The 24,246-nt window shown below is 35.2% G+C and overlaps 1 protein-coding gene across 2 annotated transcripts in view; it reads right to left on the bottom strand.

Annotated features, from left to right (window-relative positions):
- Positions 1–24,246, bottom strand: part of KHDRBS3 (KH RNA binding domain containing, signal transduction associated 3) — a 76,230-nt gene that overhangs the window by 33,045 nt on the left and 18,939 nt on the right. For both annotated transcript variants that reach the window (XR_004306295.1, XM_032442911.1), the window contains exons 2-5: positions 20,666–20,784; positions 9,959–10,075; positions 7,732–7,878; positions 4,197–4,336 (exon numbers count right to left, since the gene is read on the bottom strand). Coding sequence is in view for 1 of the 2 variants with exons in the window: in XM_032442911.1 (XP_032298802.1) it covers positions 4,197–4,336; positions 7,732–7,878; positions 9,959–10,075; positions 20,666–20,784 (523 nt within the window). In the remaining variant the exon portion in view is untranslated. The remainder of the gene's footprint in view (positions 1–4,196; positions 4,337–7,731; positions 7,879–9,958; positions 10,076–20,665; positions 20,785–24,246) is intronic.

The raw sequence follows: 24,246 nt of genomic DNA, 5'->3' as shown, positions 1-24,246 counted from the left end.
TTATTGTTCCACTTTTATTACCAGCTTGGTTTAGATTTTCCAGACTGTATAAGTCTGGCATTGACAAAACAAGTGACAAAAAACTGCGTATTTAATGAGGATGTAAATTCAAGTGTTTAAAGAACTGATTTTATTCCTAGAGCTTAGTAAATTAACCTGTAGATTTTTCAAGGAACAAAGTCTTTTAGTCCTATTCCCAGGGCCTAAACTAAACAAAACATCACAAATATACATACATACATATATATATATATATATATTTATTTGGTACACTAATCTGTACTCCAGAATAATGTGTGGAAGTAACATAATTCACTCATTATGTCATGAAAGATATTTGGTTGGAATGTGAATAATACCCCACAATACCCTTCTAAAAATTATTTATACTTGCAATTTAGCATAAGAAAAAAATCTACAAGCAAAAAACAATGCATATGAAGCAATTTTCTTAATCTGCTGTTATGAATGCAGTGAAGAATGAAACAACAGTCCCTTCAGAAAATCATTTAACTTTGCTACAGCACTATCTGTAGAGATAGTATAGTAATTATATAACTTTACTTCATGAAAATCCCAAAATGCACCTCACTGTGTTCAGATAAAAATAACTAGAGCACTGAATCTTGTAATTTATTATCTTTTGCTTTTTGACTCAAGAGTGTTACACAAGGAAAAGCACTTTACTTGTACCATTCAAAACCAGGTGATATTATTATTAGACTTAAAGATGTGAACATTTAGCAGTAATTTACAGGTAGTAGTATAATTTTTGACTGCCAATGAAGTAGCACAGTACTAGCTCATACAACTTAGGTACATTAACACAACTATTTAAACACTTTTCTTTTGTCATCATAAGCAATAATTTTTTATAATCACGACTACTTTATAGTAGCCTTGTATAATTACTATGACTTATTTACAAGAAGTAATTATCATCGTTGACCATTACAATCACCTTCTATCTAGCATGTCCTACCAGTTTCCCTTGGCAATAACCCTGCTGTCTCATCTGTTCACTTATCAACATATTTTCACCTAATTACATATCAGATGCTATTACAAGCTTCTCCTTTCATTCGATGGCTGTATGAGTTAGTAACTCTGATTACAAAATCACAGCTTAAGTTTGTACCTTTCTGTATTTTTACTAAAAACAAATTTAATTAGTACTTGCTATATAAAGCTCTTTTTCAGTATCTGATCAACAGTAGGAAGTATATAGAAGAATGGATCCAATATGAAAACGCTCATGAAATTTAGGACTAGCTTTCTAAAACGTTATTACTCAGATACTAAATGCCTCACATTCCTTAATTTTAACATCCATAATTCCATGCATCTGCATTATTTTAAATGTAAGTCAGTCAGCATAGCATTATTTTGTCAAAAGGCATTGAAGCACTTCTTTATTTGAGCACAGATGGCTACAGTCAATGCTCCTCAAACAGGTAATTTTGTCCAGGTTTAACAGTAGATATCTGAAAAGTAAGAGTTCCATTATATTATTTTTAAGTGTGAGCACCAAATTATTGAACTCTTCAATACTCAGGTCCCCAGCACAGAGAGCTAGGCTTCCTCTGCCTTTTCATCATTATACCATTTATATGACTGAGGGTAGAAAAGCTTTGTGGAGGCCTCTGAATAGATTAGGTTGATAGACTGAGTCCAATTGCATGACCTTCAAGAAGGCTAAGTGTCAGGTTCTGACCTGGATCAAAACAATTCCATGCAGCAGCATAGGCTTTGTAGTCACAATAAGTAAATAAATAAATAAATAAATAAATCAAGGCAAGAAAACCTGCAACCATCTGGAAACAGTGAAATAAAAATCATTAAGAAATGACTTACCACATACAGGAATGCACAAGCTAGAATTTTATATGAAAGGACAGGACATTAATTTCTACAAAGAGAAATTTTCCTATGGAGCTAAACATACATGTAATAAGTTGTCATAAAAGAAGGCACTTGATAAGATACGTTATCTCCAGTTTATGTCTGATAAGGAGTAAAAAGGCAAAAATTAGTATTCAAGTGAAACTATTCATGAATAATGTATTATAGAAAAACTTAATAAACTGGGAACTTCAACACAGTTATCACATCCTCATTAGGATGTTGTAAGAATTAAGATTTATATTGTAAAAACATTCTACAGATTATAAAGAGAGGTTAGAACTGATTTATTTTAGACTTAATTTTAGAAGTCTTCTCAGGCTGCCTACTACTTTGAAGATATGCAAGTAAATTTTGTTATTCTGAAAGCTTTGCTTCAGCCTCTCTTATAGGTCTCATACATGCTTATTACTCCAACTGCCTCATCATGGGAAGGAAAAGCCTTTAACGAAGTCTTATTTCAATGAAAATATTAATCACTGAAGTCAATTTCTGCCAAAAGGAATGACAGAGTTACAACTGAGTTTGAGAGCTTGAACTCAGTGGCTGTAGTACCACTGCTACTGAGATATTATAAGTCATACTCAAGTAATCTTTTCTGCTAAAGCAAAACTTCAATTTCTGAGGGGAAAAAGAAGAACCAAAGTTTAAGAAAGTCTTTAAAAAAAGGAAAAAAACAAAAACAAACAAACAAAAAAACCCACAACCATCTTCCAGTTTTGTTTGGATCATATGAAAAAATGGAGAAGACAAATATATTTTTTAGCTGCCATCTCCAAATCTTTCACTAATAAAATTTACATTTACCCTGAAGATACTTCAAGAGCATGCCAATTCAATGAATTGCAAACAACTGAGAGATAGATAGCAATATATGTGCCTTGCATAAAAATGGTGGTTTGAAAAAATAATTTACTGAAGGGGGAAATAGTGATAACTTTTTATTATACTGAAATTCTCAGATAAGTATGCATGTAGTAAGTACTTCATAGAGGAAATTAGTTACGAGGAACTTCAGTGAGAAAGATGGAAGAACAGAACAAACTACTTATATTCGGTATCACAGAAACACTAGGTTAAGGATACATTAGGAATGAGAAAACATTTACAGAGAACTGTAAATGTCTGCACTAAGACCTCAGTATCTGTAAAAAAGTTCTGGTAGAGATCTATAGAAAAGTTGAAAACAAGGTACTTAACTGAAGTAAATCAGCAAACAAAATTCATCAAAATCATTTAAGATCTGATTTGCAATATTTTTTACAGCTGATTACAGTGCTAAAGTCAGGAACCTCGAGGTATAATTACCACTACTTAGAGAAAAATTAAAATAAAAAGGAGAATAGACAAATTTATTTAACATAACTCAACTAAGAATAAATCAACAAATCTGCTGTTAAAGAGAAGGCAGTTATATTCCAAATTCCCTAAATTAAGGTCCATTCTGTATTGTGTTAACAATCATTGTTGGGGCACAGAACTATTTAACAGATTGGAATTTCTCAGTATTTCTTCTAACATGCTTAAGCTAAAACAGAACACTTCAAAACACTATCTGAAAACCATTCTAGAAGCTACAATGTCAGTTACAAGCTTGCTGTAAGGAAGATTCATAGTAAGATAAAGAAAGCAGATCATCATTGCACTTAGCTGCAGCAGTCACAATCTACTGTAAACGAAACAGTTATGGAGTTTATTTGGTTTTGTTTTCACACTTTGGGACTCAGGACTTAAAGCTGTCATCCCAATACTTCAACAAAGGCAGGGAGCTTCCAGAGCAAAAACAAGAGATTCCAAAATCCAAGTTCTACCTCTACAACATATCTGTAAAACAAATTAATCACAATCTTGAAAATTGACTATGATACAGTAAAGAAAAGGAATGCATATATTCTATAGATTAGAAAAATCCCTCTGTAATCTGTAAATCAAGGACACCTTTTAAAAAGCTGTGAGCTCCACAGGGCCAAGACATCGACCCTACATGTGCCAAAGGAGCAACTGGAAGTTAATGGTTAAGTGAACAACCACAGTAAGACTGAACATCTCCTATGATGTACAGTGTTTCTTCAAATGTATATCTCAAGTTTCATAAGATAAATTTCAGCACCGTTGTTAATTCAGCCTAAACTGATTAGATGATCTTTGAAGAATCAAAGTTATTTCTTTCTTCCCATTTTTTGGGTGCTAATGTACACTATATAGATTGTTTTGTTTTGTTTTTTAAATGTTTGAAGGGATAAGCATCAAATACACACATACAAATGAAATTCCATTGCAGCTGAGACATCTACCTGGTCAAAGCAGGAACCGGTACTCCCCTTGCTCGAATAGATGGCTTTCCACGAACTACTGGAACCTCTGCATTCTCTGAACCACCATTCAAATACGTTAACTCTTGAAGCTGTGCCTGTCTGATTTCATCATTGTAGTCCTAAAACAAGGGAGGGTAAAGGGGGAGAAAGCAAACTTTTCAACCACCATACCAAGTTATAAGCAGCAAAACAAAGCTTCTTAAAGGGCTTCCTCTTAAATGAACTCCCCACTGAAAAGTTTAATACACAGAAGAGTGCTATAAGCATATTTCTAGAAGAAGCCTATGCATTAACTGCAATTTGTGCTCAGGTCATGTTTTTCTTCCCTACTGCATATTACCTCCAGGTAGCTTTATCACTTAAAATGTGAATGTTAAAATGCTGTAGATGACAGGTGAAAATAAAATAGAAAAATCAAGGTCTTGTACTCTGAGCTGAGATCTAGCCTGTAGTTATTTAAGATGGATAGCTCATAAAAAGCAGGAAACATCTATTGCCTAGTGTTGCAGTGTGGTACAGAAGAAATGCGCTGTTGTGAACAGCCCCCCACAAACAAGGAATAGATTAACCACCTATGCTCTTAAAATCAGGAGTTAAGGAGAGACTAAAAAATGAAACTCAATCAAATGTTCACTGTTCTCTCAAATAAAGACCTCAAAAACCTTCAGTTCTACAATAAGCAAGGGTGAATAAAGTGAAGACAAATTATTTGTTTCTTATTCAGTACAAATCTTCACTCAAGGTCTACAGAAAACTGAGGTCATTTACATGGAATTAATATAGTATTTCTCAAACCCACAAAAGACTTTTCAAGGGACTTCGTGCCAACCTCCAAAACTGGCATATCGCAGGAATAAAAGGGATAGCACAATGAGCTCTTCAGAACTGAGCATATTTTACTGTCATTTCCCTGCACCTTAACTGGAGCCAAATAATTAATATGCTGAAGTGAATCCAAAGATTCATTTTATTCAGCATCTATACATATACAGTAAGTATAAAAAATATGTATAGCTACTTTAAGAATGAAGTGATACTTCTGATAAAAATCACTCTTCTGCAAATCTTTCCATTTCAAAGAAGGATGGCTTGTACAAATACTACTGCTATTCAAGAATTCAATACTACTGCTATTAAGAATTCAGTTCTGAAATCAAAAGAGCTTCATCTCTCCCCAGAAATCTGATTTTTGTTACAATTAGGTACTATGCAGATACCAAATGACGATAAGACAGCCTTTCACTGGAGAACTCCTGAAACAATGCTGCACAGGAAGATTAATACTTCTGTAAATTCAAAGATCTCAATTATCCTTGGAACATTCTCCTTCCCTTAAACTTCTGCAAAGAAAATACAGAAGTTTTCCTTTACATGCCATTTATGAACCACTAAACTGAGAAATCTGTGGCACTATACAAACATTTTGTCTAGCTACTGTTTTATAATAGGATCTGAAATTTAAATCACAACTGCCCCTTTAAGATCATTCTCTAAATAGCATGAGAAACCAGCTGGCAGAAGATGAGGAATAACTGGAAGACTGAATCAACAGAACTGTTTCAAGAACTGCATATAAGAAGTGTCTGAAATATATATTCCATTGTAAAACCAATGCCCAAGATCCAACAAAGTCACAAAGTCACACTACCACAAGGAAGAGGCAATAAGTATTGCTCTGATAACTACTGAACAGAAATCCAGAATGAATTCTGGGTAGATTAGAATCAAGCACAACACCTACAAGTCTAGCAATCGAAAATGCTATTGACCATAAAGTCTGACAAGAACAAAGCGACTGAGTAATTTAAAGGAAAGGAAGAGAACATACCAAAAGACAGATAAGAGTCAAGGCAACTCGATGAGCACAGCCAAAAAAAACCAAACCCAAAACATCAAATGCTTTTATATCTTACTTTCAGTCATTCTGAAAAAGTTATACTGCTGCAGGTGTTGAAGGCTCACCTTCAGTGTAAAAGTGATTGACCGTGATCTAGAAAGAGTAAAGTGGCCCATAGTATTTTACCATACTCAGCTGAAAGGATATTTCATATTTTACACTTTACCACCATCTGTGATTGCATATTCAGATCTGATCTGGAAATTGAAAAACTTCCATAAATCAGGATCAGTATATAAGAATGCATAGTCAGCTGGCACTGTTCAGAACAAAAACTGAAATCATATTCTGAAATCAGGTCTTCTTTCTGGAAGAAAACTGATAGTTTGCCTAGAAGCCACAGCAGATCATACAGGAAATAAAATCAAATAGCATTTGGCAGCAGTTAGCCCAATATTTATTACTTCTAGAAGGGACAAAGCCAGTCCCTATAACTTCACAGGGATAATGCTGCAAGCAGTTGGGGAACAAGAGATTATGGCTTTTAGAACAACCGCGATAAGATTACATTTGAAAAGCCAAAGGGAAATTAAGTCGTGATCTCATATTTCACAAGAGATCATGCAGTTCTGCTCAGTACAATCAAGGCAATGATCAAAATGTGAGTAGAAATGTCTAATCAATAAAAAGAATTGTTCATTATCAGTCTAATTTTGCTGGTTTAATGTTAATAAGGACTATAATTTGCTAAGTATGTTCATTATGACATAAGGTAAATTAAGATCAATGAAGAAATGAGATTTGCACAGGAGTCAGACATAGACTCTGAATTCAAAAGGCGTTTCTTATCAAATCATGGGCATTTTCATCTAAAAACAGCTGTTTGCCCACAAAAGCAGACAAGCTCCTTATATCTTACTGAGAAGACACTTAAGCCTCCACACAAATTTGAATCATGTAAATATAGTAACCTGCTACATTAAAACGACTCAGCATTCCTACAAATGTTCTGCTGGTTTTCCCTTACATCATCAGTTTGTTTGTCTGAACAGAAGTATATGAAAAGAGGTAAAAATATATGTAAAAAAATCTACTTGGAACTCTTATACATATTTTTGTTATTTATATATATATATATACATAGTATATATATATGTATATATATAGTAGCGTTCTCAGGTCCAGTTGCTTCACTCTAGAGCAGAACTTGCAGCTCCACTCAGGCTGTAGTGGCCATACAGAACAGGCATCAAACTGGTTCTTCACTACACTGACTAAACACAAATATCTGTACTACTGTCACTCCCAGACATGCACTTTTGAAAAGTCTTCTTACCTAAATCTCCCACATTTCAAAGATCTTATACTATTCAGGAACAAAATTTAGCAACCTTATCAGCACCATATAAAAAGAGAAGTGAAATCAATACACCTTGAACAAATATAGAAACCAAAGCATGCTCATTCAATAAAACTGATTTCTCTGAATTCTGTGTAGCAACTTCCTACACAGAAGAATTGCCTTGTACATTAAAAACTATTTTCCTGGGATTATCAAGATATGAGAATAATAACTTCAATGAACATCAAGATGAATTACCTTATGAACTGATTATTCTGCACCATTTTATTACTTTGATCAAAGTCAAAGAAGGAAATATAGAAATAAATACTAACAGGGATGAGAAACTTCTTGATTTCTTCTAACGCATGCCCCATTCTGGCATATGCTTCTGCTGGTGGAGCAAAAACTTCAATTAAAACATGAAGGTCATCATTTAGGTGGAAGTATTTTGCCTCTCCGCTTTTTCTCAATTCCTCCTCCTAAAAAGAACAGAAAAAGGTGGGTTTTCTATTTTTTTTTTTTTTTTTACTTTATCATTTTAAACATTTTAATGTAGGTGTTAGATTTTCTTTGGATGCATTTATGCTTACTGTCCACGTTTAGACAGCAGCAGCTAAAAAGCCTAGAATTTTATACTTTTCTGACACACTTCAAACAAACTTGTTGCTAAATGTCAGAATGTTATCAATTTGCTTATCAACACTAGAAGCCTAGTAACTCAGAAAAGGACTCAGCAGCTCCTTCTCATATACAAGAATGTTAATACAAGGCAGAAAGCTTTCAGTTTTCCCCAAGTGCGCCAGTTTTATGTGGGAAACAAAAAGAGAAATAAATAAGATAAAATGGAAAGCTTCTTTTCTCAAAGGTAACATCTTTAGAAATAGGTTTGTTCCACTATTCCACAATAGCAAGATCTTTGCCAGTATTATTTCCATCTCTTAGTTTTAATGCACTCCTCAAATGCTGCTCATTTATTTTCCATTCTCACTGAGATGGTGTGATCAATGAGTTTCCAAAGAATAAATGGGAAGTGTGGCCAAAAGGCTGAAGGAAGCGATTCTGCCCCTTTTCTTCCTGCAGTTATGAGATCCTAACTGCAATATTCTCTCCAGCGCCGGCTCCCAAGCATAAGAACATGAACTTTGAGCAATCTGGTTTAGTGCAAGGTGTTCCAATAGGGTAGGAACTAGATATGTAAAGGTCCCTTCCTACCGCTTTGAGCACTGCTTAGACAGCAATGACTAAATTGCTTGTTTTGGTACCTGCATTACTGTCAGATAGAAAAGGATGTGTAGTCTATCTGCAGGATGAAACAAAGCTTCTGTCCACATTTTAAGAATTATATCATACAGAATGATGTAATTGCTTTTTTTGTTAAACATCACATTAAAGTTTCAATTAGAATTCTATGATTTTCTAGGAAATACATGCATTAGTCACATCTCAGAACTTGCCAGCCTAATAAGTAAGTTGTTAATCAGTAATTAAATTCTAAGCTCAACTTCAGTGCAGACTGTTGTTCTTTCTCATACAGGAGGAAAAGCACAGAGTGGTTTTATATTTTTGGGAACATTATAAGCCAGAGAAGGTGGCCAGTAAATCATGGCATACTATTGACAAGTACTATTTTCATTTGTAACAGTGAAAACGTGCAATTCACTAGGCAGGTGATGTGATTGTCTTCTTACTGATTTACATTGCCTTTGTGTGCTAAAGCTTGAGCCAGATTATAGAATCTTAGAATCACACGATCATAGAATGGTTTGGGGGACCTTTAAGACCACCTACTTCCAATCCCCCTCTTGTAGGCAGGGACACCTCCCACTAGTCCTGGTTGCTCACGGCCCCATCCAGCCTGGCCTTGAATGCCTTCAGGGATGGGCCATCCACAACCTCTCTGGACAACCTGTTCAGTGTCTCACCACCCAAACAAATACATCACAACACAAAAAATGCATATATATGTTAAGCTACAGATTTCTGATGTCTGCTTGGGCTTCATGTAATGGATACTGTCATGATAACCAAACATCCTCTATTAAAACAACTGCAATTGCATGTTGGCTTAACCTGTACCCAGCATCCTAAATCAGGGCTGTTAGTTTTTTTTTTTCCTTCTTGTACTTCATTTGCTTTCGTCACCTGTTATTCTTTGCATATAAAAACAAGTGTTATTAAACATAAGTGTTTTTTTCTGTGAAAACTCTTTGACATTATCCAGAAGTCTTTCTAAGGTGGAAACACTGTGATGTGGACACTATACATTACAAGCACTATTAGACTGATCTATAATGAGCCACTGCTAATGCCAGTTACTTTCCCAGGAACTCTTGTTTTGGGAATATACATGCAGCTTGTAGTAGCCTCAATGCCAAATGTGACAATAGGCTCCTTACAGACAACAGACTCCATCTGAGTCCAAGTAGTACAAGTATATTTGATGTTTTTTATTTCCTCCCTGAATTTATTTTTTTTGTCACAGGATTTGCTCGTCTCTCCAACAATTTTAGGAAGAAATTCAGGTATCTTAAACACTCAACTGAAATAATCAACTCTTACCTTTGTCTTATCCCTCATAGAACCTTTTCCCAAAATAGACATCTTTGTCAGCGTTTCTTCCTGCAAGCGCTTTAAAGAATTGCCACGTGGACCCAAAAGCTTTCCCACAAAGTTAAACTGTAAGAAAACAAAAAGATATTATGACCACTCAATTTCTAAGCACAGAAACATGCAAAATTTGCTGAAACAACTTTTTGTTCTGGGTGCAAAAAAGCAGCAAGTGCTTAATCATAAATGACAGTCACTAAGTAGAAACGTATAGGACAGTTAACAGCATGTTAGGGAAAACCAGATGCCAACTGAAACCTAGAAGTATCTGAACTCAAAGAACTTTCAAACAGCATAGATAAATGACACATTCAAGGCTGAGACCAGATGTGCTCAAACTGCAATTCAGTTTTTCAACAGTTGTTATCAGGTATATAACCATAAAAACAAAGCTGGCAGCAATCCCTCACAGATGCAGTAGCACCCAAAAAAAGTTTTGAAAATGAAAAAATCTGAATTGCCTTATGCTGCCTGTAAGATTTATGAAGTAATATAGCCTCTCATATAATATACCCTACACTAAAACACAGAAACAAACAGGGAATTAAATCCAAAATTTATATGCTTGTGTTTTCTGTCTCAAAACAAAACGAACATTCTTTAAGGCATTCTCAACTGTTTCCTAACCTCTATTATCACTGAAGTTTACCAAAACCAGCTGCAGTTCATAGCCAGGGCAAAACACTATTAAAGTAACTAAGGAGAAGGTAGTGATGCACTACAAATACAAAGGAACAATATTACTCGGTTAAAACTCAAACACAAAGCATAAAAACAGGCTACTGTGAATACCTGGTGCTCTATCAGCCCAGAATGTGATTCAGAGGGAAGATAAGTCAAAAACACAAATTCTACAACCCACCTAGAGCAGAGAAATAATAAAAAAGAAAATGTCTGCTTTTATTTAAGTATACAAAATTGGGTTCAATGGAGCCAGGTGGCATGAGAAATCTGCACAGCACATATATTCCCAGATGCCTACTGAGAGAAAAGGTACGTAAATTCAATAGGTCACTTTTGTACATCTACATGTTGCATTTTGGAAGTTACATGAAATCTGAAGGATGGTTAGAGAAGATTTTAAGGATAATTTTAAGTAAACAGACACTATTTATATATTTATTTTCATACTAAAATGGGCCTGTAAACATGAGATACACTTTGAAATTTGTATGGAACAGCACATACCAAAAGCATTAATTCATTCTATTGTAAATAATACATAAATTTGGAGATTACTGTTCAGGTATATTTACTATACCCTGCAAAGCTTTATAAAACCATGATATCCATAAACTGTTACAGTCTAAGGCAACCCATTTACGGTAACAGAATTTTAGGCATAAGTGATAAACAACAACACTATAAAACAAATACCTTTGGACTACTTGTTTTTCTGGCCTCATTCATGCAACTGTTCTTCACTTGTCTCTTCCTCTAGTACTGCATGATTAGAGGGCCACAATGGAGAGCTCATTAGAGCCCCCTATCATTAGAGGGCTCATTTGATCTCCCTGCTGGGCTAGACGAATCCAATAGCAGTTGACAATGGGGCAGTAGCAGCTCTAACAAACTCTATTGTTGCTACAATGGAAGTGCTGATGGAAAAAGAAGTCCAGCTCAGGTTCTCCTACAATGAAGAAAGTCTACAGCTCCAGTTCACCTACTTCAATCTGAGACAAAAAAGAAATGCAAGCAATAAAAAAAGCCTATTAAAAATGAAAACTTAATTCTTCTCTCTTTAGTACATGCAAGGTCAATTCCTGACTTAGAAACAAGATACGACTGAATGTATGGCTATGGATGACTGGTCCACACAAGCTATTGAATAAGGCCTTTCATGAACTAGCCTTTTCTGAAACTAGCAGATCAAATCTCAAAAAATACTAATGTGACACTTTAACTCTACTGTGATGCCTCATTTTATTGCTTACAGGTTTTTTTTATATACTGTCAAGGAAAACAGATTGGAAACAGGTTGCCCAAAGGAATAGAATTCTGCCATGCTGAGAACGTTCACAAGGTCATCAGGAGGTTGTACCAGAGCTGTCACAGAATTCCCTTTCTACACAGACTTTTGACTTTATGATTACAAGGGTGTAACTGCAATGAAAACACTCAAACTAGTTTCAATAATTTCTTTAAAAAAATAAAAAATTAAAAAACTAAAAACATTAAAGAAAAAGAAAATCCAAACACAGTAACTTTCAAGTCAGAAATGCCTTGTCATTTTCTTAAATAAGTGATCACTACTAATGATCAGGGCCTTTACAGTTAAATGCAAATGGAAACCTTCATGTAATGGAAAATGACATCAACTTTTCAAGCACTTCAGGTTACTCACATTTTCAGTAGTCTTGTTAATTAGGAAAACAAGTATTACATACATTGTTAAAAATGATTCTTCAGCTTACAACTGACTATGATTAAAATATTTCTGAATGCTTAGTAGAAGTAGTCTGATATAAGCTACTTTTAATCTATTTTACTATGTTTTCAAATTGAACTTTACTCAAAAATATTCACAACTTAGGAATACGTAATTATGTAATTAACTATTCAGTGCATAGTGCTGAACTTTTAATGAAACAAACTACTTGACCACTGAAAACTAAAAAATCCTAACATACAAATACATATTTCCAACAATAGAAATGAGTTCTACTTTCAGATGACATTTTTGGAAAAAAAAGAAAATAACTAGAAAGCTCTGGAACTCTGAGAATAGCTTTCTTCTGTTCACTCCTGCTGTTTAATACCAAATTGTGTGTGTGTGTGTGTGTGTGTGTCAACTGTACCAAGTGCTTGCTTGATCTAGAAAACTAATATCAAACATTGTTGCCTTTTCTGCAAATACAAGAAAGCCTGTAGTACGGTCACTATATGAGTAGCCACACAGCTGGACATTCTAGGCAGCACATTTAATAAACATTAAAGTTATTAACTGCACCCTGAGAACCATGGAACTAGTCTTTACTGGGCAATCAGTCTCCAAACATTAGACTTGACACCTTTAAAGCATGAGAAATCTGTGGTGCAAGAATGAAATTCTGCTAATTGGAATGTGCATTATCTTTAGATATTGCCAGATATTACTATAAGTTACTAGAAATAACATTACATAGTCTTATTACTCCCACATAAGAAAGCTAGGAAAGGACTGACCTACTTGAAATTGAATGAAATCTTTTAGTAAAGTTACTTTGAACATGTACTAGACTTCTTGAACTAATGAACGTTAAATAGAAATTATCTCTTCAGAAAAAGCTTTGCATAAAATGTGTCATTTTATCCTACTGAAATGCTCAAAAAGATAACCACTAAATTACCTTCACTATACAGAGTATATTAGTATCAGTAATCAACAACTGGGACTGGAACCCAAGGTAAGAAAAAGCAACCTGGTAATACAAATTTTCCTTATGAAATTAACAAATCCAGCCTAGCTGCTGGTGGAACATAAGGAAATAAACCTGGAAAATCCAAGCTAGCCCTTACAGAAGTTTCACATATGTAAGGTTCGCAGCTGCTTCCCTTGCCTCACACTCCTGAATTTCTTTTGACCTGAACACAGAAAAACAAACAAAAAAATCCGATCTGGTATTGAACTCAAGCTTGCAAACTCACTGAATTAAGCAATGAATAGTGAAAACAAGATATCTGTGCAGGTATGGACAAGCAAGATCAGACAAGTGACTTGTTATCTCTGGTGCAAAATTCAAGCTGACAGATTCTTCTCTCCACTGTCCTCTCAGTACAGCATGATCTTACCTAAATTGCACACTATTAGTCAAAACTGTATTCAAATTTGCTAGTTTCAGTTTAAAAATGTATTAAAACAGACACATTACTTTCCACTACTAACAAGTGCTTTCAGAAAGATTGGGAAGGCTATGGCAGACACGTGACCCTTAGGAAACCACATAATAGCAAAAAAAAGTTGAGACATTTTAGCAAGAAGCATTAAGGCTGAGAGTAACAGACTTAGGCAGACCAGATTGAAGAAGACACCAGATATTGCTAAGTTAATGCCAAAAAACACTCCCCAACAGTGAGTGGAAAAATGGTACCCCTGAAGTCCCACATCAACACAAATAAATCCAACACAATCTCCACTAATTCCTTAGGTATGAGATTGTGTCTGTTGGCCACAATGCCCACTAGCCCCAAAAACACTTAATCTTCTGTATGAATATCAGGAAAAAATGGAATTAATGCCAATGCTGCAGCATGTTTAAGTGTATATATTACAGGAAGTAGGATATAATAGAAAAAGTAATCTTTGTTTATCCCCATCAAGACAAGTCTGCTGAGACCGGTTCATCCAGCTTAAAATACTTAGTGAAAGTACAAATATCAAACCAACTGCTTTGCTGTAAAGCTCTAGCAATCCATTGCTAAAGCTATAGAAAGTTTTCTTGGCATATTAGTTTTCTGCAATGGTTCATATGTGATAGATTCACTAGGAGAAAAAGAATTTAAGTTATGATTCAGTGCACTTTTTCTTCCAGTGACCTGTAGTCTGGAAGAGTTCAAGATTTTCCTAACTCATTCGAAGAAAATATGGTTTCTATAGGAAGGTGAGTGCTTCAATCATTTATGCTGCACCAAACTGCTCCTTCCTCCACTCAGTTCTCATATTCTAAATAGTCATACAATTAGAAGGACTGCTCTGAAAGTAATGCCTCCTATTCCTTTATGTTGGACCAGAATTTCAGAGGTGGAGGTTTGTGAAATAGCAGTAGAGGTTGATATATTTCAATATGACATTTTGTTGCCATACGACAGATGGCAGAGGAGAATCTGATTAAATGGCTCTTGACATAGAAGTGCATATGAAGCAAAAGTGCGGAACTGAACTCCCCCATGTGGAAAAAAAATGGCACCCACTGACATTCATCAACACTCGCGGAACCTAACAGTGGATTTGGGCACAGTGAGGCGGTGGCTGTTGAATGCATTTCAGCAGTATTAACAGCAGTGTGAAAGATTGGCCATGTACTGGACGGCCATACATAGCTTCATACCATGAAATGAACAGCATCTCTCTATTAAGTGCAAATCAGCAGATTACAACCAGGAAACGGTATGGAGCTGATATTGGCTTCAATACAATGGAAGAAATGGTGACAATGCTGGAAATCGAAGTTTGCACCAAGTGGATCCCACCAATGCTCACTCAGAAAAAGAAGACCATATTATATATGTCAAAATCTACTGAACCAATAACAGTTTTGCCCTTGCAACACAATAATGCCAGATCCTGTATCTGTTGAAGACCATGTAGGCTAGATTTGTTGTCTCCTGACTTCCATCTGTCCAAGATAATGAAAGACAGATTGCATGAGCAGCATCTTCCTATCAATGATACCATTACAACAGTGGTGAAACGGTGGATCGCATCCAGTGGTGCAGCTGAGAATTTGCTCTATCAAACAGTCTTAATGTGCTCTTTGTATCTGTTGTAGTTTTCAAAGAAATAGGAGGCATTAATTTTGGAGCAACTTATGTAAAATATGAATCTCTCCAAAACTATGTAGATACTTCAAATACCTTATACATGACAGTCAGTTTGAAATATGCACTCCAATTTTAAATGTTGAGTTAGAACACTTATGGAAGTAACTTTTGAGAATATAGAGTTTCACTTTAGGGAAATATTACAAATCACTTCTTATGAACTTCCGAAATCTACTCAGTATTTAAATATAGTTCTGTAAGCAGTTTTCAAAATGGTAGATTGTCAAAAGGTGGAAGTGATTATTCCTGCAGTTTTGATTGATTCCATGGAAAATCATTATCATTCCATTTATCACCTATTAAAGCTATTTCTCTGAAGTCAGAACACTTCAGCTTACTAAGCTAGCAGAAGAAAATCAGATGTCTGAGATTACAGACTATTTCACAATGCATATTTATCAGATGCATGTGCTTGGGGGGATAATACCCTCCTGCTGCATCTTTACATATGTAAGTTATGAGAATTTTCAGAAGTTCAGGCATTTCATAGATGCAGTAGGAAAGATTTAGAGGCCCTTCGTTCTCATACTGCCACACCATGATCCTCCATTGCCAGCACTCTTTATCACTACCATTATGTCCGTGCAAGTTTAAAGATTCATTTTTCAAGCATGACATTGAACAGAAGTTATAGGGTTGCATTTTCACACTTGACCTGGCATCAGCAAAGATATTCAGCTGATGAGATAGCAAAGTATATTAAATCACCCTAAACTCCAATTCCTACTAGGACAAAACCACACTAAGCTAACAGCATGTTAGGCATTCAGCATTCACATGGACTGCATTATATAGGTAACAATCTGGAATGTAATCCTACCTCAAAAAACTGGCCCTTTTCCATTGAGGCTGCATAAAATCCTAACTTTCCCACTTACCCTTGTTCATCATCCATGTCTCAGAATAGGACTGCACACAGCCTTATCAGAACATACAAAAGTCTCACCTAAATATTTCAGAGTAATTCCAGTATCTCAGCAATGCAAAACTTTCAGACGAATCCATCAAGCTAGACCAACCTGAAGTACTCCTAACAAGATTGTACACAATCAGATTTCGAAAAGACTTGCTGGGGCCTGCAAGCCTACTGTGCCTTTCCTACACAGTTCTGTCTCACCAAATAATGCCATCATCATGTTGAAATATGATGGCTGAATTCTTTAAAAGCACAAATGTTTCCAAGTGGAAGTGTAAAATGAATAGTATATGATGTTGTTACCATATATTGTCTACTGGATCACAAACATCTTCTGTACAGGAAAAAAAATCAGCAATAACTGCAACATTCTCTTTGTCAAGTATACAGGTATTTCTAGAGTAAGACTAAATGCTAATGTACTACTGGTCATTAACTTATGAAAGATAGAAGAAAAAAGCTCAGAGAAGAGGGGGGGAGGGCTCCTTCTTCAGAGATATCCAAGATCCATCCCAGCACCTTCCTATACAACCTGCTGCAGATTATCTGCTTTAGAGGGAGGTTGGACTCAGTGATCTCCAGAGGTCCCTTCCAACCCCTACAATTCTGTAATTCTGTGAACTCTACTATGAGAGATTACAGTTAGGCAAACTTAACACATCCACATCAGTACTCAACTATTCAACTACAAAGAACTGTTGAACTACTACTAAGACCAAGAAAACAAGATTTTTTTTTTCCAGGGAGACCAACAATAATCAAACAAAGGAAAATGGGAGATACTACTTCTCAACCTGATATATACCAGATTCCCTTCAGAGATAAAACCAGCAGCTCTGAACTTCAGTTGAATAGCTTTCTACTGCAGTTAACCTGTCACCCTTAGGTATGTCAGAGGTAATGAGGCTGAGTATGCACAGGACCCAGCCGTGATCTTGCAAGAATACATCTGACAGGACAGGTAATGTGAGCAGTCATTACAATGATGTGTTGATCAGATCAGAGCTACAACTGTCTGACCTATGTTGAGGCTATTATGATTTATTCAAGGAGTCAGAGTTGGAGAGGTTTTAAAGAGAGAAAGCACAATGAAATACTTAAAGGGAACTCAGTTAACCCTGTGTCAGCATAAGTGAGGTGTCTGAATGGTGAGTAGCACACTGGTGGACTGATTTGGTGCAGGGATCTCAAAAACTAACTGTTATTTCATTGATCCCATCTATTTATCTAAACAGCAGTGACATCATGACTTACTAGATTATCACCAGCAAACATTAGCAGAATGGTTTTTGCTAGCAAAATCATTTGTAGTTAGTAACGTTTTAGATACCATACCATCTTAAGGATTTAATAGCTTCAATAATCCACTATTCCGTTCCAGTTTAAGTAGAAAAAGCTGCATTGTTTCAGAGTTGAAACAAGCTTCCTTTTTTTTGTCACTGTCTGGACACCTTAGTTTGTCAGTCAAATTGGTACTCCACATGTATGATGGATTTATCAATTATCATAGTACCTTTGTCAGCTCTAAACACCAGATTCTCACTTCATTAACAAAGTGACTACATCTGAAATACTAGAAGTATCCTTGTCCAGGATTTGTATGCTAACTGACAGCTTTAGCATGGACTGCTGGCGTAGAGAGAGAAGAAAAATTGTGATGAGAACTGCTCTAGACTTAATATTTACATGCAGAAGAGCTTTTCGCACAGCTGTCATCCATATTTATCTGCCTTACATTCCATGTTTCTGAAGCACTTGTCACCAGTACTGATCAGCAGAAAGGAAAAATTACTCACAAATCAGAATCAACCTTCAACCATTTTTGTGAGGTACTATCAATTTGGCACCCTCTTCAAATGACATATTTGCATTAACTCTAACACCTCTTGCAGGCAAAATGGTTTGGCAAACAACATACAAGCACAGAAAAGCATGGCCTAGAGGCGTAAAGCATCATTTCAGGTTTTTTAAGAACCACATTATGTCTTCTAGTTAAATTCTGCACCATCTGAATATATAATAAATACATTCAAAGAACAGCTCACTAAAGTGTCTGGAATCCCTTCATAGCTACCCTGACAGACCTGATAAGGCATTACTAATTCAACCCTACCCTGAATGTATTTAACAGGAATAGAATTAGTATTTAGACTTTCTGCATTGTAAGGTTTGCTCTTTCTCCCCTCATGTTCAAGGCATTCAAAGCTGCAGACTACAATACATCAGAATAAGGCACTCCGTTTGTCATGTTGAAGCAATGCCACCTTGTACAAAGTATTTAAATTCATTACAGATCGGAAATAAAGCAGCAAACCCAATTCTAGTAAACAAGATGACACATAATTACAGCGACTGCTTGTATTTTGGATCTCTTTCAGAGAAGACCAAGATTGCCTGTGACAAGCCTGAATCCATGCCCACCTCCCAGACTGCTCCCACACAGTGAGGAATTTAATTCCTTTTGACAATATTTAATCTGTAATGAGCAAGCTTTTACACAATTATCCATTTATATGTAATAAGATTGAACTTTCTGAAAGAAGTATTGAGCATCTCCCTATCCATTAGGGATCAAAAACACACTTCAACCAGAAAATACTTATAGCTTTATTCCCTTTAGGAAAAGAGATTTGTCTGGGAGGAGCTGCCAGTATTCCCCATTTTGCTGAAAAAGGAGACATGCGAACTCACATGGGAAGTTTGTTCTGCCAAGCAGCTGTGTACTGTCCCTTGGATCCCGTTCATCTAAACACACAGCATTACAAAGCCCAATCTTTGGGATATAAATTCAGGTTCCTTTCCATAAGATAAGATAAGGCTTGTCTCCAGTTCAGACAGTCAAAAAAAGTCCATGGACCATGAATCTCCCAGCAGAACACAGCACAGCATCCCTGTCCTTTCAAAAGACAGCATGGACTTTACCACTAGCTATCCTAAGCATGAATTTCAGTGTTTAGATATTTATGGAAAGTTGACACTAAAGAAAGAGAACCTTTCAAAAGGCACTTTTTCTCCTCTTACTGTCAACTCCTGCTTTCCCTCCTTTCAATCTCAACTGCCTACACATCTCAACATTTAAATGAAGAAAAACATCTTGATTAGAAATATGAACCACGTGCGTTTACAATTCTTAATGTCATATTTTAAGACAGCTCTTCCTGATGATTAGATAAACATGGAATTCTGTGTCAGAATTCCAAAAAGGTGCCCAAGCATACAAAGTCATCGAAGCAATATTTCACTAAAATTTGTTCAAAGTTGAAACTTCTGCAAATTACTTGGCATAGTCTAAGAGAAAAACACTAATAGTGCAAAGAAAACTATTTAGAAAGTCTAGTCTTCCAGGTAAAATGGAGGAAAGGAATGAAGATATTAGCAGAAACAGAAGCAGCCCTGAAATTTCCAATGAAGGCTATCTCAAGGAAGTAAAAAACTGCAGGATCATATGATGATAGAATGGCTTCGGTTGGAAGGGATCTAAAGATCATCTAGTTCAACCTTCCTGCTATGGACAGGATTGGTAACTACGAAATCAGGCACCTGATTAGGTTACCCAGTTCCCCATCCAACCTGGCAAATTCTAACAGTCTTCTGTTATTGTTTCGTTCTTCTTTTAAACATTAGTAGTTACATTTTTGGAGACACAAAAGAATCAAGTTCCACAGAACACTGAATGTCTAACATGCTTCCACGCAGCAACGTATTAACACCTAATAAAGAAATATTAGGAATTCAAAATTATCAACAGAATAGTTTCTACTTCCCATAGAATACACTGCCTAATTTCAGAGTGTGCATATGCCCAGTTCAAGACTAACAGTGCCTGAAACCAAAGACAATAAGGAAGAAATTTACACAGTGAGTTTCTCTGGCAGTTCATTTTAAGCTGTATTTTTTGTGTGAAAAATCAAGTATGTCCCCAAGCCCAGAATCAGCACTAATTTAAAAGCATTATTTCTTTCTTCTATTCCAAAATGGATTCTACTATTCATTAGATATTATTTATAGCTTGTTTTCAACATGTTTTTTGTGTGCTTCACAACATTCTTCTGTGCATTCATTTCAAGAAACATTCCAACCTTAGAATTCCCATAGAATAAACTAGAGAACAGCATTAGTACAGGTAGTTAATGCTATCTTAAATGGAAGAGTCATCTCCTTAAGATATACCATTACTATATTTTTATAAGCATTCAGCTATATAGTATGAAAATCACACTTACCTTAGGGAATTGCTTTACTGGAATCAAAACTTTTTGCCCCAACTTCATATTTTTATTGATGACCACATCAATATATTTTTCTTCCTCCTTTCCTTCTCCTTTCTGGTATTTTTCAATTTCTATTAAAAGAAAAATGTTGGTTATTTCCTTAGCTTAACACTGCTATTTGAAAGCTAAGAATCTTCAAAACGAATATCAATTTAAAATAACTTCAGAAATAATACTGTATAGCATGACACTATTATACATAATTCCCGATGCATAAAAAACATTGAGTAAACCATGTTTTCCACTTAAAGCATTTTTAATACTTACATTCAGATCATTATCTAAATTATCAGTGCAAGCATTTTAGATTTGTTTTAACTTAATTTAGGATACATTTATGTATCGTATGGCTCAAGAAAGGAAAACTATTTTGTCTTAGACATTTTACTTTTTGAATTAAAAAATTTATCATGTAGTTTAATTATTATATGTTATTACATATACATTTGTATATGAAGTTCTGTAAGGTATGCATTTGTAATGGTGATTGTATACTGTTAAAAAAATGCCAACTCAAGTTCTCAAAATTTCAGAATTGCAACTAAAGCACATTGGAATAACACTCGTCTGAGACCTCTGACCCAAGCTGACAATTAGGGACAAGATTTAAAAGTAATGAGATGAGAACAAACACAGGCCTCCTATTCTGCAGACCGAATAACTCCACTTCCCTCACAGCTGCTCCTCCTAAGTTTGTTCTCTACTTACTTCACCAAACCTGAAGGTTTCTGAAAGAACAGGCCTCCCTAGATATACATTCAAATCTACCTGGTACGACCCTCGAAATTTTAATCATACGAATTCTAACATGGTAAACATTTGGGAAGATCCATATTTTGTAAAGCAACCTTCTTCCAGTGCCCTTTATACTGCAGTGTAGTAATAAAAAACATTGAATTTCAGTACATGGCCCTGTAAAATGGTGACAACAGAGAAATATTTCAAAGACTGAATCAACAACGGAATTTCCGTGGGTTCTGCAGATGCCACTTTATGGACTGAAGAATTATAAGCAATAAGATAGATGTAATATCGTATTGAAATTCACTCCCGAATGAAATTAAGACTGAAATTTTGCAGACCATGATGTTCCAGTTCACAGAAAGCAGATGAACAATGTGTTAAGAATTCTGAATTTCTCAATCCACACAGACCTGAAGTGCAGTACTACTGCAGTACTCTGAAATATAAATGAACTACTTCCAACTCCCCTGCTTCCTCATCTAACAAGGACAATGAGGGAAAGGCTCTCATTTTTTCGGATAACAAGATCAGACACCCAAAGTTTTATGTTTTGAAGTGCAAAGCAAACTATGACATTGATTTTTAGCACTCTAGTTTGTACACGCTAAGTATGAATCCTCAGGACTCAGAACTGTGAAACAAGAATGAAGGACTCTAGCAAGATTTTATACCAATATTTACCACATAGCAAAACTGTAATAAGAAAAGTTCTATTCTATGACTGAAGCAAATACAACCATAATGAAATTTAACAGGAAAGCTAGAAGTTGTTTAGAAAAGCAGAATAACATATCCTGACTGCGTTCCAGATCCAAACACTACAAGACAGTGCATTAATTTCATTTCAAAACAGATCAGTGCACAGAAGACTCCCAGTAGTTACATAGATACAAAATCTTCAGACATTTTCAGTAGCAGTAATGAATGATAAAGTCGAGTCATATTTCTAGAGTAATTTAAGCTCACAGAGTAGGAATTGCATTAAGACTCAAATTCAGAAGACCATTGTATTTTTATCAAAGGGTAGGTACAGCTAACAATTCATTTTCTCCTGCTGAGAACACATTACGTTACGGTACATACAGCAATAAATTCCTTCGAAGCTCCGTGTGATGTTACTTCCATGTTCTAAATCTTAGCTCATATTATCATTTGAGTTTGGTATTAAAAAAACTTGTTGATGGCAACTTCAATGCAACATTTATTCATTATTCTGATTTACTTAAGACAGCAAGATTAAAAAGGTCCTAAAAATAGCATCACCTTCTTGCACTAATAATCACTCAACATGAAGTAGCCAGTAAGTTTTGGGGAAAACAAGCAAACATACAAAACAAAAACAAAAAACAAAACAAAACAAAAAAAACCCTCTCATTTGAAGAGCTGCTTTTGTACCACTAATAAGCTATGTACTTTTATTGACCATGTTAAGAACAGTCATTTCTGTATTTCCCACTGCTTAAAAAACCTTCCAATTGATTGAATAAGCTACTGAACCTCATGAGATTGCCAATCAATTGTTAGCAAAATGGATGACATTTTCCCCTGTTTTACTTCAAATTCAAATGAATTCGTTTTCTTCTGAGCAGCCATAAAATGCACTGACACAGCATTACAAAACAAGAATTTACTCATATTATTTTCAAATTAATCAAAATAACCTAAGACTTCTTGAATGTTCACTGAACTAATGACAGAAGTTATCCTAAGAGCAAAAAATTTTTATCACAGATTTGTTTTTACTCTGAATTCATTACACTCAAAACTAAGGCGAATATGAAATAAAACTAAGCATTGAATTAAGCATCGAATCGGATTTACGCAAGTCACTTGCTATTTATCATCCACGTATATAAAGCTTTAGATAATTAGGGAAAAATCATGCACAATCACATAGTAAATCCAATCAGATTTCCAAGGTCAAGTGGACAGGAAGATTTGCTTTTTCTTAATCCTTAGATTACATTCAGTGCTGCTTAGCTATATGAAGTAATGACTTCTCTAAGATCACAAATAGTAAATGAACATGTGATTAAAGCTTTTCCTAATACTAGATATTAAAATCCCATGCTCTCAGATCAAGGATACAACTAATGCAATAGTAGAGGAATTTAGCTGGATGAAGAAATAACTGCTTTTATTTTTATTTATTTTTTTTTTCTTTGTTTGGCTTTACATTTAATCATAGCAGAGATCTATGCAATGATTACTTCTCAGTTAATTCACCAAACAACACTCTTAGATACATTAGATAATGACAAAGTAGAATTGCTTCATGTTAATCGCAAGGTAGAATTAATCTTCCTATGGAAAACTACAAGCTACAATTCCAGGTCCCTCTCCTAAGCCAATCTAAGAACCTGCAATTAATGCAGAATGACGTGATAGTGTGTAATTGTCTCTTGTAAATCAATCTGTAAATCAATGCAAGACAAAATGTCATACAAGTGTGTATTGCATTTATACTTAATACAGTGTTAACAAAACAACAGAAACAAGAATCATCTAAGTCTGGAAATCCATAAGGAAGGATATTGCTTTTCCTCTGACACAGAAGTTTTATTAGAGATCTTATTAAATTTAAGTGATTTCATTAATTTTCCTACTTCAGATGAAAAGCAGGTGAAGAATAGAAGGTTAAACTTTGAGGACACTGAAATGTTTTCAAAAAACAGGGTGCTGATGAAAATGCACTGTGGTTCCGCTAGAAATATTATTCACATTCATTTCCAAAATTAAAGTATTCTAAGAATATGATAATGTATGAATGCTCTTAAATAAAGGGTGAT

This window comes from Coturnix japonica, chromosome 2 (assembly GCF_001577835.2).
Source record: "Coturnix japonica isolate 7356 chromosome 2, Coturnix japonica 2.1, whole genome shotgun sequence".
NCBI lineage: Eukaryota > Metazoa > Chordata > Aves > Galliformes > Phasianidae > Coturnix > Coturnix japonica.
This window is presented reverse-complemented; position numbering and strand designations above follow the sequence as displayed.